Genomic DNA, 21,193 nt, shown 5'->3' on the forward strand with positions numbered 1-21,193 from the left:
CTTCCAAATAACGAAATTCCTACATTTCAAGATTTTCAAATTCAAAAATCTCCAAATTGTCAATCTCCTTACGTGAAATTGACTATTGTCAAAGAACAGACTCTAGAATAGATTCCCTCTAATCTTTACTTAAATTTTTCTGTGAGTGTCTATGATCAAAAACAAATGGTGACAGATTTCCGATAACTATACAGAACCCATAACCTATTGCAATGATCTTCATACAAATAATACAATGTTCACGTACAATCATTAAAAACAGAAATACTAGAAATTAATATATAATATATGTATAAGAAAATGGATAAATCCTACCTGGAATGCATTTTCCAACTTCCTCAACGAAGAAGTGTGCTCGTTTACATGCACAGTTCCCAGAAGCATCACAAAATGCATCAAACTTTTCGCAATCCACATTTTCGGTGCAAGTCTGATTAATTCCTATAAAAAAAAAGGTGGTTACATTTTTTCGTTACCTGTCGTAGAACACTACGTAAGCATAATTCTACTAGTATTTTTAAACTGATAAAACTGAAAACTGCTAAACGGCAGTTTAAATTAAATTTAGAGTAGATTTTAATGTCTGTAAGGAAGAAAAGTTTTGATTTACAGTACTAAAAAATCTTACACTAAAATCGCAACTCAAAAATGCTATTTGTATAGTCTCGTAACTAGTGTTACTCCCTGAAAGCGATCATCATTCTGAACGAGATTTCCCTTTGAAAAATAGGGTTTGAATCTTCGTCTTTGAATTATTAAGGAAAAACACGGACCAATCAGAATGCGAAGATTACACGTGCCCAAAAGCAAGAGCGATAGCTTCGAGCTTTGTAACTAAGCGTGATCATGATCAAGTGCCTGTGCGCCGAGACAATCTAAACTTTAAAGGAAAATCTTGTTCAGTACGACGACCTCTACCACTCCTTTCAGTAACATGAGTAACACTAATTACAAGACACGCTGCATACTATACTTATATTAAAGATACGCATGTTCAAGCATGTACAAAAAGTAATTCTTACATACCCATTTGATACGTGTAAGTGTGTTCAGGAGTGTTGTCCTTAGTCAAGGATTTTGACATACGAAGACTTTCTTCCGGAAGAGTACAAACATAATCATAACTACAATACGCAGTAGAGTTAAATTTGCAATCATTATTTATGAAACATTTGTCGCCAACACCTGTAAGATCAAAACATAAAATTTTGAATAAAGTTTGTTAATAAAGTTCTTTCGTATTAATCTTTCAGATCTAATTATTTTTTAGCGTAACTAAAAGAATATCTTCAATTACTTGTATTAAAATCGATTAATAATGAATTTTAAATTAGAGACATCGTTGTAATTTACTGATGACACATTATTAGTACTAAATATTCATTTACATGTATAATATATTGCAATAAGTTTTATTACGTATTTTTAAATGTAAAATATTATAACATTATAATTTAGTAATTTGGTAATCAAGTAAGTTAGTAACTTGGTAATCTGTTAAGTTAGTAACTAGGTAAGTTGGTAAATTAGTAACTTGATAATTTGGTATCTTGATAAAAATCTTGGTAATTGAGTAATTTGTTAATTTAGTAATTAGGCAACTCAGTAAATTTGGTAATTTCACAATTTCACAATTTGGTAATTTCATAATTTGGCAACTTGGTAACTTGGTATCTTAGTAATTTGTAACTTGGTAACTTGGTAACTTGGTAACTTGGTAGCTTTGAAACTTAGTAACTTGGTAACTTGGTAACTTGGTAACTTGGTAACTTGGTAACTTGGTAATTTGGTAACTTGGTATCTTGGTAACTTGGTAACTTGGTAACTTGGTAACTTGGTAACTTGATAACTAGGTAACTTGGTGACTCGGTAGCTTGGTAGCTTGGTAAACTAACTTGGAAATTTTTAAAATTTAATAATCTGATACATTTGAAACTTAAAAATTCTGGAATTAATAAATTTGGAATATTAGAATTTTACGTAGTACAATACTTTACAAGTAACAAAAAATTCAAAAATTCCATCTTCATCTTTGTCTTACTTTGCTTAAAAAGCATTTTCATCGATCCTGTTAAAAAATTTGCATGTTAGATAAAAAATGTTGAAAACGAGTGTAATTATATCACTGATTAAAAATTTATTTGTTTGAACTTAATATAGAGAACGACATTCCCCTAATATACTTAACATATTTTCCCCTGTGCCTTTTAGTTTGCTTTATTATGTTCACCACACATTCATCGCGTAATCTATTCAGTTGCATAAACTAACGTTACACATTTCCAGTAATCAGGAAAGAAAATGAATACTCTACCTTTTGCTATTGGACGGCAACTTCTGTATTCACGTTGATAATATCCAGAACTGCATTTGCAAATTCCATTAACACAAGACACTGCCTCGAAGTCGCCGGTTACATGGCAATCAACGTCCTTGTGACATTTTCCAGATAATCCTATAGGAACACACTTCATGAAGGATCTATCACATCATTTAGATAACGTTGCTACATGCAAAATTTACCTGAATATGCATTACACCTTCCATGCATATAATAGTATCCTTCGACACATACGCAGGTCGAATTTATGCAAGCTCCACCATTGAATAAAAATCTCGAACATTGTATCGATTCTTCGCAAGCTTCGCCATACCCTGTAGCGACTGTTACACATTGTGGAAATAATATGATTATGTTAGTGATTAAGTGAAGTAGCAATAAATATAATTAGTAAACTGTTGAGTATAATTTTTTTTAACCCTTTACACTTGAAGGTACTTTTGCTGTTGATAGAAACTCTGAGATTTTTTAGTTAAAATGTTTGATGAATTCTTTTGTGGTTATTATTTCTTTATTGTTAATTGCTGTCATTGGATGTTTCATACGTTTTATACATTACATGATTTAGGTAACATTAAAAGTAAACTGGTCATTTGACCGGGTCATAAATTTTCTTTTTTAACTATTAACGGTTCACCAGAATAATATACCTAGCACACTGGGACGTTTAAGAATCCAGCCACTAAAAATACTGCTTATTATTTTAACTTGACTAAAATTACAAATAACCTCTGAAAGTTGTTTTAATATATTACATAAGATTATGTGGGATAAGTTCGTAAACGGGGTAAGTGCGTATATAGGCTATTCTTATTACAATATGAGTGAAATTTCCCTATTTAGTGTGTCTGTTTGCTTGTTTTGTTTCACTATATCTCCTCCTATATTTCAGCTAAGAGTATTTGTTTGCAGTATAGAGTACTTGCATAACGCAGTAAAAAGCATTTTATAGCAGATTTTTTAATAATTCTGCTCTTGAATTCCATTGCACATGAAATAATGTCTCAAAGAATTTTACTTCAAGTTACGCTCTTACCCCACTTTCGGGAAAAGTGCAGAGTAGTTGACATTTTAAACAATTTCCTGTCAAAAACCAAATTGTACAAGGAAAATTAAGGTCCTAGTTAATATTAATTAAATAATGGTAATTGTGCAAAGCGTTCGATACCGACAGCTAGTAAAGTATTTACATAGCAGACTGAAAATACTTACGTTTAAATATTAACTTTGCAAAAACCAGTCTGCATTTACCCCACTTCACCTTAGTTGATTTCGGTAAATTTAAAAGTTGAATATGAAAAACAGGTTTAGAAGCGAAAACATAAAAAAATGACCGTTTCCACAGAAAAACTCAAAACATTTTTTTATTTTAATATGAACAGATAAAATTTAAACTGAACACTCTTGAGATATAAAAGCTCGAGGTAGAAAATAGAAAAAATAGTGGACTTTCAAAAAAAGAGATTTATTCAGATTTCCAGGATGTAAAGTGGCTAAAATTGTAGCTGAATTGGTTTGGATCGGTTCATACGTTAAATTACAAGAGTTATTAAATTACTTTCGTTAAAAATTTTGGTTCCCATACAGATAAATAATTAATGTGTATATTAATTTATGTTTTATGTATAATTATTTTTAACACAACTAATAATAATTAGCAAATAACAGTAAACAAGAAAGTGATTTTTTGTTTTAAAATTTATGCAAAGAAATAATGCTATTATTGTAAAGTTTTAACATTTCGAAATCCTTGCAACTAAACTAGCGTTTTAAAAGATAAATTAAAGAATATTATTTTACACAATTTTGACGTAACAGATAATTGCAATTATAATAGATTAGAGGTGTTCTCGATAATTTTATTAACTACGATATATAACAATTGATTTGTTTTTAATAAAGTACAAATATTATCATAATATACGGAAATACTACACAGCAAAATGGTTAATTTCCGAAAAATATTCATGGTAATTTACCTTTAATGCATGATGTCATCTTTCCATTGTAAACATAACCAGTAGGACATTGACATGTGCCATTTTTACAACTGCTGGAAGCAACGGTACAATCAATGTCGGAACCACATGCCCAATAAACATCATCCATAAACGTCTTATCATTTGTAGTGCCTTCTATATTGCTTGTAGAACCTGAAACTGAAAAGTAACAATAGTTAAGATGCAGTTATGCATTACTATTGCCAAAGTATTCAACAATACATATTATTGGTTGTAGTACTATAAATAATAATATAGCTATAATGCTATAACTGAATTTGATTATTCAGTAAATTATTTAGGAATCATCTATATAATAAAATATTGTTTAGCTCTTACTTCGACTGTATTTTACAAAATTATTAATTATACTTAAGTATTAAATTACAAATTAAACTTCAGTTTTTGTGTCAACAAAAGCTATTAATAACAGTTTCATTCCAGCACTTTATAATTATATTTAAATATTCAATTGAAAATTGAAATATAGTTTTGGTGTCAACAAGATAGTATTACTAAAAATTTGATTACAATATTCTACTATTAATAAAAATTCATCATAGTTGTCACTATAATTAAAATATTTATTATTAGTCATGTAGCAAAGTATTAGTATAATTATATCAGAATACTCTTATTATAAACAATAATTTTACAGTTGTATTAATAATTACAATTTTGCAACAAAATTATATTACTACCATATACTTCACTAGGTAGATTTCATTATCCAGATAGTTTAAAATTAATGAATAGTAGAATCAGTTTATAGAAACAATAAATACAGTTAAATAAATGGTATTAGAATGTTTAATAATTATACTTATTATCGAATATGTATCAAAGTTAATCAAATGTCTTGATATTTGCAATGAAATATCTTTAATGTATAAAATATTGAAACCGCATTAAATTACATATATATTATATTTATATCGTGAAATACAATTATAATATTATCATAATATTTTGCTAGGCAGGTATTATTATTTAAGTAAATTAGAAAAAGCAAATATTGAAAGTTAGTAATAATAGTAGTAAAATACTATTATCAAATTGATATTAAAGTATTTATGTATAACCAGTACATTTAAACGTTCACATGTTAAATAAAATTAATTTTTCAAATAATGGAACCACATCAACTTATTTCTTTGCATATATTAAGATTTATAGCGAAAAGCACTAAAGAAATTAATTTTTACAATTCCGTCAGGAATACACAATATTTAACACATTTATTATTCACTTTCAAATTCACAGAAAACAAGTCACATTTTGCACATTTTAGATCACTTGTTTCAGTCCTTCTTGAAACGTTAAAATAACTATTTTAATTTTCCACTGTTAAAAAATTAGTTTAACAAAAGTAGGATTAAAGATCTATATCTAATGCAAATAAAATCTGTATCTAACATAATCAAAATTGGTCTAACAAAAGTACGAGTAAAAATTTATATACTGTAAATAATTTAATAGAATAAAATTAACTTTTTCTACAAGTTCAGAGAGATAAAAATTTGTTCGTGAAAAAGCTATAAAACAATAACTAGCGAAATATTTATTTTAAAACAACAAATACCGTATTATTTTTTAAAAATTGGACAATCCCTATACCATTTTACAAGTAAATTATTCGACAAGTAAAAAGTAAATTATATCGACCTTTGTACAAGCAGATTAAGAAACACTTTAATTCGATATATCATTCAATTATTATATAACTTAAATTATTATTTAAGTAAATATAAAATCGTACCTTGATATAAAAGACATTGCAAACAGAGTAATGCACCAAACACAATTTGTACACAGGTCATATTTGTTACACTAACTACTAATGAATACACGAATTTCTGACGTGACAATCATCCATGAGTTTTATCACACCGTTCATATCTGATAGAAATTGAACACCTGCATCGCTATCTCAATTATCTAAGAAAGAGAAAAAATGTCACAATTTAATTTACTATTCTGTTGAGCAGTTAAAAAAATCAAATTCCATATTGATTATTATTATTGAAATGCATACAAAAATTGTTGTGAGAATACATTTTGTGTAATTTACAATTAATATTGTAAATAATAATAATATATGAATTTATTTAACTATGTAAATTGTTTTACAATTTATAAATGATAATTTACAATAATTAATAGATTTGTGATATTACTTATATTACATGATTTTTTAAATTACTATCCATGTATGTATCGTGCTATAGGCACGTATAATAAATATCAATAATATGCACAATACGTAAAGTATCGATAAATAAACGCTGAAAAATCATGCAAACATTTAGATAACTTTATGGAAATCATATGAATGTTTGACAAAAATACATAGATGTATATTTTATCCTAAGTGTGTTTTAAGAATAAGTATTTTCAACCTGGAGTGATTTAATAGTTTGGAAAATTGAAAATTGGCAGATTCATAAATTTAGAATTTAAAAATATCAAATTTAAAGATTTGAGGATTTGAATATTTGAAAATTTTGGGATCTGAAGATTTGGAATCTCGGAGATTTAGAAATTTGAGTTCTTGAGAAATTTAAAATTTCCAAATTTGAAATTGAAAAATTTGAAAATGTGGAAATTTAGAAATTTAGAAATCTGAAGGTTTTAGAATCAGGAAACTTTGAAACTTGATAATTCGGAGATTAGGGAATTTGGAAATTTGGAAATTTGGAAACTTGGAAATGTGAAAATTTGGAAATCTGGGAACTTTGAAACTTGAATACCAGGAAATTTGGAAATTTGTATATTTAAAAATTTGAAGATTCGGTAATAAAAACAAATGAAAAATTTGAAATTAAAAACTTGAGAATCTCGAACCTGAATACTTGCAACCCTAGAAATTAAAAGATATGAAAGTTTCAAATAAGCTGTAAAAAGTACTGAACATTTCAAAAATTTCTAAATATAGAATTCAAGACATAACAAAGTTTCAAGTATAGAATGTTCTACATATTCCACACAATTCATTTCAGCCCTGCATACGGAGTAGGTCACCTGATGCTATCATTTTGATCAATATTATTATGTATAAAGAAAAATGAATTAATACTGCACAGGTGTTTAAGGTGTTAAAACAAAAATTTTTCATGTGAAACCTTTTCAGCAATTTACCGAATCGACGTTTTAAATAGAAACACATGTACATATATTTTCTTTATATAATGCAAGTATACTACCTTCTTTTTCTATATGTATAGTTTATATGTACTACGCTAAATCGATCACTTTTTGACGTCGCTGTCAGAGATTAGATCTCGAACGAAATATGATGTATTGTGCGTGCAATTAGGAGGAGGATTTAAGGCATCGTTTTTCTTAAAATATACACGTCATCATATTTTACAACCTTTGGTTGTTTTCATGAAAGTAGGTTATACCTTAATACAGGAGATTTAATAAGTTCCAGCGCTAAACGAAACGTTGTTGAACGAGGTCATCTTTTGTATGTAAAAAATTACGAAACAATCTAAGGTGTGCCATGACATGATTTACTGTATAAGTCAGTAATGATTAAATTTACAAAGGGCATCACCCAATTGATACACGCCGATATTTATGAAATTTTTTTTTTAATTGAATGCTTGAGGTCACATGCACCTTCTTAGGTTGTTAGTGACCACATTTAATTTGGGACTGTGTCGTAAACCTATTGGTATTACATTTGATAATAGTGTTACGTACGGGAAGCGCACGTATAAAGCCTCGAAGGTTTGTTTGCCCTAACAAAATTAATTGTTAACGGGACTTAATGTTTTTGTGGATCCGGAGACACGCTAGTCCCATACGGGCCCTTTCACAAGATCGCAATGTTTAGAGGAAATGACGGAGGCAATTAAAGAAATGTAATTCAAACTAATTAAAATATTCAAAAGATTATATTTTATAAAATATGAAGCAATTAGAATGGTAGCGTATATAATATAATGTGAATTACAATGAACTGAACAAAAATATTGTAAATATCTGAGACGCGCTATTCAAAGGTTTGAAGGAGAAGCAATTACTCAAATACAAAATAAAATTATAATTCAGTGAGGGAAATCCCAAAGTTAAATAATTAACTACTGATTTACTTGCCGAAAAATTCATAAAATAGCTGGAAGAATAAAGGAAACAACTCACTGAAATATCTGTACTTGAATGAATTTAAAATTAACAACTCCCTTTGCGAAATGTGAAATGACGCCTGCGCCTGGTTCCTGGGAAGAACACACACACATGTAAGGACTCAACCGATGAGAATTTTGAAACTGACCAATTGCTGAATTCAAATAAAATAAAATAAAATTATACATTAAAAATTAAAAAGAATAAAATTGAATATAATTCGATGGAAAAATAAAATAATATATTGAATTAAAATTTAACGTGATTATTAACGCGAAAGCTTTATGTGAAGATAGAGTCTTTGTCTGAATTTTGCACTTTAACAAAATCAAGAACAAACTCGTCTCTAAACCACTTCACGGACTCTCAACACGCACCTCGCGATTATACACCGAAGAGTGTCGCAACTTGCACCTCTCGGAGAAGACCAGAGTGGACCTAGTCCGAAATTGTTTATGTTGCATTGATATGCGCCTAACGAATTAGGCTGCGAGGCCAATGCATAAGAGACCGTAATTCGTTAATTAGGCGGTGATGGTGGGTGCATGTGTGTTCCTCCCTTGTCCAGCTCTTATCTCTCTCTCTCTTCCTATATAGTTCTTTTCCTTTACTCTTGAGCTATGGACTATTGATTAACTATTAAATAATTTTTACATGCATAACCAATACAGTATAAAATGTTAATCTGCACACATTATAAAAATTTAGAATGAAACATTATCTATTTCGTTTTACAATTATTAAAGTTAAATTGCGCTCGGTACTGTAACTATTGTAGGACTGATTGACGTATGCGTATTTATCGTAACGGTATAATGAAATACTATGGGCAATTTATATAATATTGTAATGTTACAAGACAATTTCTATTACAATTCTATATTGCGTCGCGGACCCTTGAGGAACATTCCAGAACGCTTGGCGTTATCGGACCACACGAGTGTGACTTCCGTTTATATTTGGCGGTTAAGAGAAGTAAAATGATCTAAGATTTTGGCCGTGGCACCATGTTGATTTCAAGGAAGAAATGTGTTATATTAACAATCTTAGTTTAGTCGCCAGAAGATAGTCTATCTAATAACATAACAAGACCGTTACTGCGATCGATCAGGGTGTTCCCAGAATGCAATAGGCATTATCGATACACATCCGGTCGGTGAGAACTACAAAGGAAATTTTGAAAAATATTCCTGTTCGGAACGTAACAATAGAGACCAATATTTATAAAAAATGTTAGAATTTTCCTGCACAAATTTACATTTTGTAGCATGCTTGTTACATTTGATATGTTATATTGCACCCTTTTAATGCAATATTTAGGACACTGAATTAGGATGTGGTCAATGGAAATTTGTGCATTACACGCACCACAGATCGTTGGGTTTGATTTAATAATAAGAAATAAATATGTTCATTTGACGTGACCAGTTCTTAATCTAATTAGTATTACTTGATCTTTTCTACTCATAAAGATTGCCGAGCTAATATCGTATATATTATTACGAATTTTATGTAAAGCTGATGTAAAGTTAAACATCCACTTAGACCATATTATTGGCCTTCTAAAACAGAAAAATTTGCACTTTAAATTTTTTGTCTAGGCCTAATAGTTCCCGCGATATTTGCGAAAACAGTTTTTTTAACCCCAACTTTAAGGGTTATTTTCACCACTTCCGAGTGGATATTTGCCGATAAAAAAGATACGTGTAAAATATTTTTTCGAATATATCATATAAAAATTTCATCAAAATCGACGTGTATCAATTGGGTGATGTCCCTTGTTAGTACTAAAACTGATAACAACACAACGTGGTATAGTTAAAACGTGGTGTTAACTACGGAGCCAAAGAGGAAATATTTAAAAATAATATTTGGATTAACAAAAGCGCAAAAACATCACCGAAAAAAGATATCATAAATAATTTGTTTAAGGATCAATTTTGCTGTTGGAAAGGTAATACAAGTTTACAGTAATTTGAACAATTGTTATTACATAAATGGTAGTATACACATCGACCATAAACTTGAAAGATGGTACAAGGGAGCCATTTCGATTACTACACGTGCAATGATCTTATTGAGAAATTTTTATTGAGAATAAAATACATTTTATTAAGCAATAAGAGAAATGTTTCAAACCGAAGTCAGTAGTTTCGATATTGACATCATCTGACGTACCTTACAATATCATCTCTCACACGTGACGCACAAACTTCAAATTTCTATTTCCCTCAAATTTCTATCAAATTTCCATCAATTTTATATGTTCTCATATTCCTTAACCCTTATATTTCTAATACTTTAAGTTTGTAGATTACCGTACTCCCAGATCTTCTAATTCTATATTCGAAAATCCTAAGTACCCCAACTATCTAGGTCTTCATATTCGTAGATCTCCATATCTCAAAATTCCTATATCTGCAAATATGTATGTCCTTATAATTCTATACGAACCTCAAATCTCAAAGTTCTTGTTCTTTTGTATTTTCATATCACAAGGTTCCCATATTTTTAAATCCCCAAATTCCTAGTATCTCAAATTTCAAAATACTCAAACTGCATGGTCTCCAAATTCCTATGCCCTCAAATGGTTACTCCATTTCCAAATTTTCGGATCCCTTAAATTTCCGGAAAGAAATAAATGAATGAGTAAAATTCCTCTTTTCCTTGATTACTATATTTTTTCGACAAAAACCAGATTCGTAACTATATTATCGTTTAAAACATCATTAGTTATTTTCGAATCACTCAAGACGAATTGGTTTTAAATATTTTATTTCTTTCAGCTTACAAGTTTCGAATACAGTTATTTTATTTTAGTATAATTATTACGAACGAGTATAACACTGGCAAAGAGCCTGTAGATTATTGATTCTGAATTTTCGGAGAGCCCCAGTTTTATACGGTAGTTTTGACTGCAGAAATGGAAATAGGAATATTTCTGGAAACGAAATTTTAGGATTGATTGGGTAAATGCACCGGATGCATTAGTATCTGGAAAATAGGATCAGAGGCGCTGCAGATGAGCCTCACTATACCAGATTGCGTAAAAACAGAATTCGGATTTATAAATACAGTAACCATTCTATATAAGAAAGAATGTCTCTTACAATACAAGCACAAATGTCGGTTATGATATAAGCAAAAATGTTCCTTACGGTATAAGGAAAAATGTTATCCCCATCACAAGGGGAGCCCCCTGGATTTGGGTAATATAAGCAAAAATTCAAACCCGAGAGATTTGCGTCTATCGACTGATTACAGTATTAGTAAATCTGCGTTTATATATTTGTACGTAGAGGGAAAAGTAATCTTCTTTAAGAGAGACTAACAATAAGGGTCGATAAGGATAAGTGCAAGCAGTTGGTGAAGGAATGGTCGATATACACATGTTAACACACGAGTTGACGCACGAGAAGGCTGACCCAGGTGTTTAGAAGAGCTATAGCTCCAATTAGTCAGAATAGATAAATGGACGCCTAAACTCACATGTATTTTCAACGGTAGAAACAATTAGCTCGAGCAGTCACACACGAATTAGACCGAAAACAATGAGAGTAAACGTTTCTAGAATGAGTGAGATATTGCGAAATAGTGATGTAGTTCTTGTTGTCATTATTCTTATTTGCTGAAATTTAACGCTGGAAGTGTTAATGGTGGGGATAGATCTTCTTTTACTTTGGGTCAACTATAGGCTAACTCACAGGGATACGATGTCCTTCGCACATTGCATTGGTGTGAGAGAGACGAGTTGATTTTCGTAAATTCGACTTTAACGCTCGAATATTGCGAAAATGAAATTTTTACGAGTACAGCACCCATCGGTGGATTTCACTACAGGGTGCTCTGGTCGCTTTAGACAGATTTATTCTTAACTCGGCCCTGCCGAACAGGGCTGCGGATCAGCTTCCTCACCCAATCGGGCATACGTAAAATAAACTTCCTACTATGTACCTCCTAGTCTCTTGAAGTTTACTGCCACTACGAATCCAACTCCAAATGATGTCAGCACCAGGCCGGCGACAGTCCTGGTGGAGCCACTGTACCTCCCATAGCACCCATGTTATCAAAGTTATCCTTGAAACGTTTGATGGGTTTCCGTCGGGGACCTTTCGGTTACCCCTACAACACATTATACCCTTACAACACATTGGTCGCTTTAGACAGCAATAAATACTTTATACTGAATAAAGCCGAATTTTCGAAAGTGCATGAGTGAGACAGACGCTGATGTAAACAAGCAAGATGGCCGTCGTATGCTTACGCATACAGGAGTGGTATAAACGCATCCTTGTTCGAAGCAAGTTGTAAGACAGAGTTTCGTTCACCGCATATCTTCTATCTCTTCCCTCTCTCTCAGACCTCCATTCGGCTCGCAGTTCACACTTCAGTTACGATATAGCTCAGTGATACTGAACTTTGAATCAGTAGTGAGTCAAATAAACAGCAGGAGATATACTGCTTAAATGTGCAATAGTAGGGAAACAAGTAGTATTATTATCTGACGATAACATCTTCATTGTTTGCACTCATCAGCCTACTAACCTCTTATCCGGGTGTTCAGATAAAGACAGTAGACTAATTTTCTCTGCTATGATAGTTAATCTACCAGACACTATTCATGTAAATCCGGTTTTGATACTACAGGAAAGACGAGCTACGTAAATGCGTGTTCTTTTGATTGTAATGTAAATGCATCTTTCTCCACGATCGTATATGTACAGTGACCACAAAAAGTCCCGAGAATTGCAAAATAAAGTGACTTTTTTAAAACTGGACCGAAGGATTTGGAGATTAAATTTGTTATTTTTGACAACTTGATCGAAACCGTGAACAATTTTTACGTCATTTTTATTTGAATGTGTTGTCAAAGTTTAAAAACTTTTGTACATTTAAAAAGGTAACATGCTGAAAATTTCATGAGGGATCAGTTACAGCAACAGGTATCAAAATGTGCAAAATATTTAGACCTGTTGCCGTTGTGGAGAATCTTGATTTTAACTCAACATTTTAAACTAAAAATTTGAATTAAATTAAAAATTGAAATTAAACTAAAAATGGAATAAAAGTATAAATAAACAAACGATGAATTTCTTTATTTCGATAAAGACCAATATAGATTTCAAGAACATCTTCAATATTGTAATTTAAATATAAAAACTTGAAAATGCATTTGTTAGTGTTGAGGATACGTTAGCCTATTTTATACAGCACCTTTCTCATAAACGGTATCTTTCAAAAATTTATATTCCGATTCCATAGTAGATTTAAAATCGCTTATTTTACTCACGATACCAAACACTTGCATTTTTTGTGAAACAACGAAAACATGTTATATAAAATCCTTCAAACTTCCTTCAAAATAGAAGTCAAAACCGGTTAGTCCAATCTCAAAAAATTGATTTTTGTCTAAGAAAGTTATTTGATTTTAGAAAAGTTATTGGGTTATTTGATATCACTGACTAAGTAAATACTTTTGGCAGTTACTGTTTCACTCACGCACAGCGTTGCCATACGCACGGAAAATGATCGCGGGCAGAATTTTAGTGACGCAGTAATTGCATGGTGTTCGCAAATCGCATATATGTATAGCTTCACATGACGTCATCTTTTCCCCTGCATGGGGAAATTCTACTGGCGACTCTGCTCACGCATTTCAGACGTTCAGCGGCAAGGTCACATCTATAAAACGCGGAACGAAAACCTCTTGCCCCACCAGCGTTTCATATAGAGCCAGCTTTCTAACTTTGCACAGTATACAGTTGAACGTTCACCATGAAGGAACAATCGGGCATTAATAACGGTTAGTTTTTCATCGCATTGAATTTTTTACGCAAAAAAATACGTATATCATCTTTCCTTTTCTTGTGGACCTTGTTTTGTGAATCTATAGATCAAATTCGGTTTAGAGAGTCATACAGTAATTTTTGAAGGTTAGAGAAATGTGAAGTGATCTTGGGGGCCTCATGCGGGAAAATCGTGAAACTCCGAATAAGTTATGGTGCTCTTCGTCTTTCACGTATTACTCTGTTAAGGAGAGACAAGGATAGCAAGCATGATGCGTAGAAATCCAATTTCGTTATTTATGGAGTTTAAGATGAAGAAGCAGTGCTTAGGCATTGTTTTTTTTCCACATTTCCGTTGAACTAGTGGCGAGTAGAAATAAATAAGGTTATAAATAGTGAAAAGACAACCTTCTGATTATCTCTATTGACAAAATATATCAAAATTTATTTCGTATAAGAATAATGAATTATTGTAAGAAGTTTTAGAAATATTATAGTAAATGCAAACTCTCTTTTTTTGAACGAAAGCAGTATTTTAGAAAATGGCACTTACTTTCTTTATTTCCACTCTTTAGTTATTAGAGTGATAGCAGAATTCGAAAAGTAGTTTTAACTTATCGAATATCTTGTACTTATTGAATAATTTAAACAGTTTACTGTATTACAAATATCATATCCGCTTTTCGCGAAAATTAAATATTTTTAAATCCGATTTTTAGTGGATTACGTTTTATTAATTTATAATATTTCTTCATTTCAAGATTTTTGAGCAATAAAATGTTACTTGCGTGTCAACATGATTGCTGTTCTCATGAGGAGAAACGGGTTTGCCCATCTTTATCTGAAGTTTCTTACTTTTCCTGTTGACTCATAACTGTACAGTTAGATATAGCAAAATCTTAAACCTTAGGAAGTTACATATTTTCTATACATAAGGTTCTTCTATAACTCTATAATGTTTTAAAACTGATATTTAATTTCTTTTGTAGTTGAAAAATTAGTAAAATTAACTTTGTTAACTTTCATAATTCTTGTTTGCACCAATCATAAATGTTCATAATATGCAAAACAACTATAATAGATTAATTTCAGAAAAGACAAAATTTGTCTAAATACGTAGACTATAAACATTTTATACGTAAACAAATTCAAAAGTTGATGTGACGTTAAATTTTCATGGATTATTTATTCATGATAGAAATTGTGTATCGCGAATTGCTTGCAACCCTTTATTGCATGGTTTCTCCATTTAAAAATGAAGTTCTTATAAATAGTAATGATATAGATGAATAAATATTTTCTGTTCAAAATACTTCCGAATATTTCCCATTTAAAATATTTAAATTTTCTAAAATTTTACAATATTTTAAAAAGATGCAGATCAGAACTATAAATACAAAAAACAAGAGATATTTTCAATACTTCCATTTATTAAACAAATTACAATTCGTTTACATTTGACCAAACAAAAATTTTATCGCATTATTTCATGTAGCAATACGATGCAAGGAAACATTAATAATCTCATAATAACATGAAAATAATATATTTAGAAAAATAATAAATCAAACATCCTCTTGTGGCCTTGAAAATCATAGTGAATCTCTGGATGTATTCCGCCTTCTGACGAGACCTTTGTTAATTGTACTACACGCCGGGTATAATAACGAGGAAGATAATTACATACAAAGTGCAATCCAACTCATTGTCAGATGACATTAAAATCAAATTATATTTCAAGAATAAGAAAAACGTTTCATTATACTATACATGTCACAACAAAGTGATTAAAGAAGGTTTCACTGAAATTCAACAAGACATAATACATAATCAAATACACCAAAAAATTTTATGTATACTTATCAATTATTCCAGTTTAGTAATATCTATTTCGAGACGCTGTCTGTTCTTAGAAAAGGCAGAATATTCTGTCCAGAACACCTGTATACTAGAAATAGGACTGCCAATTATTGACATTTTATTGGCAGTGAATGATACAGTGGGACCTCTATATTCCATAAATATACATATATAGTATGCATTATATTAGGAGTACCGAAAAGTAATCAAAATTTCGTTCGCTTTCAAAAAACATTTATTTATCAAAGAAATCTTAAATGCTAATTAATAAAATATTTTCTAACGCTTCTTGTCAGCGTAAAGGCAATTGTTCGATTCCTGTTTTAAAAAAGTCCTTCAATTTTTCATTGAAAAACTTTGAAGTCATCGAAGAAATTTTGATTACTTTTCGGTACCCCTAATATATCCTCCATAAAAAATGATTCGATTTTCGTACAAAGATCCAGTATCTACCATTAAAATTAAATGAAATTTTTGTTTATGCATAAGAACTTCTTTTATTTGTAATGAATTTATTAACCTTGTTACGTTCCGAACAGGAATCTTTTTCAAAATTTCCTTTGTAGTTTTGATCGACCGGATGTGTATCGATAATGCGTATTGCATTCTGGGAACACCCTGATCGAACGCAGTAACGGTCTTTCAATGTTTATTAGATAGACTATCTTTTGGCGACTAAACTATGATTGTTAATATAACACATTCCTTCCTTGAAATCAACGTGGTCCCACGGCCAAAATCTTAGATCATTTCACTTCTCCGAACCGCCGAATATAAACGGAAGTCACACTCGTGTGGTCCGATAACGCCAAGCGTTCTGGAATGTTCCTCAAGGGCCCACGAGGCAATATAAAATTGTAATAGAAATAGTCTTTGCAACACTACAAAATTATATAAATTGCCCATAGTATTTCTTTATACCGTTATTATGAATACGCACACGTCAATCAGTTCCACAATAGTTACAGTACCGAGCGCGATTTAACTTTAATAATTGTAAAACGAAATAGATACTTTTTCATTCTAAATTTTTATAATGTATACAGATTAACATTTTATATTGTATTGGTTATGCATGTAAAATTATTCAATAGCTAATTAACAATCCATAGCTCAAGAGTAAAGGAAAGAACTATATAGAAAGAGAGGAAGATAAGAGCTGGACAAGGGAGGAACACATGCACCCACCATCACCACCTAATTAACGAATCACGGTCTCTTACGCATTGGCCTCACAGCCTAATTCGTTAGGCGCATATCAATGCAACATAAACAATTTCGGACTAGGCCCACTCTGGTCTTCTCCGAGAGGTGCAAGTTGCGACACTCTTCGGTGTATAATCGCGAGGTGCGTGTCGAGGGTCCGTGAAGTGGTTTAGAGACGAGTTTGTTCTTGAATTTGTTAAAGTGCAAAATTCAGACAAAGACTCTAATCTTCACGTAAAGCTTTCGCGTTAAATAATCACGTTAATTATCACATTAAATTTTCAATTCAATATATTATTTTATTTTTTTGATTCAATTACATTCAATTTTATTCTTTTTAATTTTTAAAGTATAATTTTATTTTATAGTTTATTTGAATTTCACAATTGGCCAGTTCAAAATTCTCATTGGTGGAGCGTTTTTATGTGTGTGTGTTCTTCCCAGAAACCAGGCGTAGTTGGCATTTCACGTTTTGCAAGAGGTTGATTAATTCTAAATTCATACAAGTACAGACATTTTGGTGAGTTGTTTCCTTTATTCTTCCAGCTATTTTATGAATTTTTCGGCAAGTAAATCAGTAGTTAATTATTTAACTTTGGGATTTCCCTCACTGAATTATAATTTTATTTTGTATTTGAGTAATTGTTTCTCCTTCAAATCTACGAATTGCGCGTCTCGGATATTTACAATATTTTTGTTCAATTCATTGTAATTCACATTACATCATATACGCTACCATTCTAATCGCTTCATATTTTATAAAATATAATCTTTGAATATTTTAATTAGTTGAATTACATTTCTTTAATTGCCTCCGTCATATTCTCTAATCATTGCGATCTTGTGAAAGGGCCCATATGGGACTAGCGTATCTCCGGATCCACAAAACATTAAGTCCCGTTAACAATTAATATTGTTAGGGCAAACAAATCCTCGAGGCTTTGTACGCGCGCTTCCTGCACGTAACAACCTTATCCAAGATTGAAAATTAAATTAATTCTTAGTAAAAAAAATTGATTTCATATTCGTAGAATACGACATTCCTCCATTTATCAGGAATGAGTTCCAGTGACTCAGAGTATACACAGAACCTCCACCACATGTGCATTAATAATATCTTTATTATATTGTTAATATGAATAAAGAAAGGAATTTGACTATATATTTAAGTTTAAGGTGAAGTGGGGTAAGTGCAGACTGGTTTTTGTAAAATTAATATTTAAACGTAAGTATTTTCAGTCTGGTATGTAAATACTTTACTAGCTGTCGGTATCGAACGCTTTGCACAATTACCATTATTTGATTAATATTAACTAAGACCTTAATTTTCCTTGTACAATTTGGTTTTTGACAGGAAATTGTTTAAAATGTCAACTACTCTGCACTTTTCCCGAAAATGGGGTAAGAGCGTAACTTGAAGTAAAATTCTTTGAGACTTTATTTCATGTGCAATGGGGCAAGAGCAGAATTATTAACAAATCTGCTATAAAATGTTTTTTACTGCGTTATGCGAGTAGTCTATACTGCAAACAAATACTCTTATAGCTGAAATATAGAAAGAGATATAGTGAAACAAAACAAGCAAACAAACATACTAAATAGAGAAATTTCACTCATATTGTAATAAGAATAGCCTATATACGCACTTGCCCCGTTTACGAACTTATCCCACATCACCTTATACATAAATACATGTATTTAAAATATATTTACAATTTATGTTACATTCTCTGTTTATCTCAGATAAGGCTATCATCTTAGAAGAAGGATTCGGCAACACTGAAGGAACATCCGTCACTGAGCCTATGGTGGAGAGAAAAAAGAAGAAATGCAACTTGGAAAGATTTTTAATGTACGCAAGACTTCTAATGTTTTTCAAAGTTATAATATTCGTCGCGTGGTTGTGCGCTCACGTATATAGGAATTATCGTAATCAAACCGAACAAGAGAAGATCATAATGATAGACACCGCTAAAAGAGCGGAAGAGGCGTATTTTTTGGAAATGCAAAATCGCTTACAAGAAGTGCAAAATTGGCAAAGCAGATTGTAAGCACTTTTGAGAATCAGTTGGACAATGATAAAGTGTCATTAGCAGAACGATGCAAGAAATTAATTTGCGATGAGGGTGCAACATCGAGGGTAAATCGTTTGCTTTGGGCAAAAAAGATGGAAATAAAAATGGAGGAAAATCTGTAAAACAATAAATTGGAAGAAAGAGTCATTGTCAACCCAAGTGTGTGAGGAGGTTGATTTAAAGTGAAAAAAGCTTCTCGGTGCTCCACCTATAGTGGTCACGTCCAGAGTTACATACTGGTGAATAAGAATATTAATGACAATAACAATTGCATCACGCAAGTCTACTATCTCGCTTACTCTCGAAACGTTTGTGACTGACATTGTTTTTGACCTAACTGATATGCGTCACTGCTTGAACGAATAGTACTACTGTCAGAAACATATGAGGTGTCCATTTTTCTATTTTGACTAATTGGAGACGTGTTCTTCCAAACACATGGGTCATCCTCTTACGCGCCAATTCCTGATTTGACTACACTAATTTCGACTCATCGAAGTCGTAAAAAAATATTCTAGTATGGAATTTTGATTTTCTTCTGTTTGCAAACGTCATAACGCTAAGGTACAATTGTACTATAATTCAACGTGAAGAGATGGCGAATCTACGGAATTAGAAACTGTATAGAAATATTGAGAAAATGGCTACGCCGAAAATGTTGGATCAGCGACATATTGAGTGTTGCCTTCCTAGAAGAACTATTATCGACTGAATCATTCGACTGAAATTTTTGTACATATTAAATTAGCAATGTTGCGGATTTGCAAACTAAGACTGTGAAGAGACGTTATTTTTTATATTTTCATTAATGAAAATGTACGTAAACATTGTGGACGAAAAAATAAACATCATCAAGCAGAATCAGCATTCATCTTCATTTTGTTCACTTCCATGCAAATAGTAATAAGTGTCATAAACCATATGTGTATTGATTAAATAAAATTATATGATTTTTTAAATGTTTAAACTAGTGCAAAATTAACCTATTTTGTCAGTTATTTGTTTACAATTTTTATACAACTTTTGGATTTCTAAATCTTCAAATTACTCAAGTTTTCTGAATCTATAATTTCTAATTTTTTAGTTTTTCTATTCTGTATTTCTTAAGATTTTAAACTTCTATTTTTCGAAATATCAATTTTCTTTATTTCTAAATTATCAAGCTTCCGAATTTTCAAATTTTATAACTTTTTAAGCTTTACAATTGCAGAATGTCAGGTCCCTAAATCTCCATATCCTCAAATTTTCGAATCTCAAATATTCTAATTTTTGAATTATTAGGTTTCAGTACTTTTAAATTTCCTGAATTTCCAGAATTTTAAATTCTAAAATTTTCTATACTTCCACTTTTAAATCTCCAAATTCTCAAATCCCTAAATTCCATTTTCCATATTTTTAAGATTCTGAACCTACAAATATCTAATTCCCAAATTTTCCAAATCACCATATCCATAATTTACAAATCTCCAAATTCATAATGTTCCAAGCGCTGAATATTTCAACTTTCTAAATTCAAAAATTATTAAATTTCCTAATTTCACTAATTTCTATACCCTCAAATTTCCAAACTAAATTTTCAAATATCTAACTTACTAAACAAGTCACAGAGTTTTACATTCTGTAGTTTCTAAATTTTTATATTTTCAATTTTCTAACAGTCCCAAATTCTTCAAATTTCCAAAACCTCCAATGGTGTGATACCAAAATTTCTGAATCACCCGATTTTCAAATCATTCAACTTGCACATTTATTTATTTGAATTCATCTCCATTCAAATCTCTAATTTCATTA

General features: G+C 30.9%; 2 protein-coding genes across 5 annotated transcripts in view; one reads left to right on the forward strand and one right to left on the reverse strand.

Annotated features, from left to right (window-relative positions):
- The window catches only part of LOC105663483 (uncharacterized), a 35,116-nt gene extending 21,144 nt beyond the window's left edge, over window positions 1–13,972 (reverse strand). The window contains exons 1-7 of one of the 4 annotated variants that reach the window (XM_076535901.1): window positions 7,746–8,233; window positions 6,101–6,279; window positions 4,321–4,500; window positions 2,524–2,664; window positions 2,315–2,455; window positions 1,027–1,185; window positions 316–441 (exon numbers count right to left, since the gene is read on the reverse strand). In XM_076535901.1, coding sequence (XP_076392016.1) covers window positions 316–441; window positions 1,027–1,185; window positions 2,315–2,455; window positions 2,524–2,664; window positions 4,321–4,500; window positions 6,101–6,161 — 808 coding nt within the window. In that variant the 5' untranslated portion in view covers window positions 6,162–6,279; window positions 7,746–8,233. Of the gene's footprint in view, window positions 1–315; window positions 442–1,026; window positions 1,186–2,314; window positions 2,456–2,523; window positions 2,665–4,320; window positions 4,501–6,100; window positions 6,280–7,745; window positions 8,234–12,429 lie in introns of those variants that run through there. The other 3 variants (XM_076535899.1, XM_076535898.1, XM_076535900.1) reach the window with 3 other exon arrangements.
- Window positions 13,973–14,138: 166 nt separating this feature from the next.
- On the forward strand, window positions 14,139–20,263 carry LOC100881030 (uncharacterized). The gene is made up of 2 exons (XM_003706337.3): window positions 14,139–14,278; window positions 19,071–20,263. Exons 1-2 carry the CDS (start codon window positions 14,251–14,253, stop codon window positions 19,376–19,378), a joined length of 336 nt encoding a protein of 111 aa, XP_003706385.1. The 5' UTR covers window positions 14,139–14,250; the 3' UTR covers window positions 19,379–20,263.
- Window positions 20,264–21,193: the final 930 nt, after the last annotated feature.

This window comes from Megachile rotundata, chromosome 9, assembly GCF_050947335.1.
Source record: "Megachile rotundata isolate GNS110a chromosome 9, iyMegRotu1, whole genome shotgun sequence".
Lineage (NCBI taxonomy): Eukaryota > Metazoa > Arthropoda > Insecta > Hymenoptera > Megachilidae > Megachile > Megachile rotundata.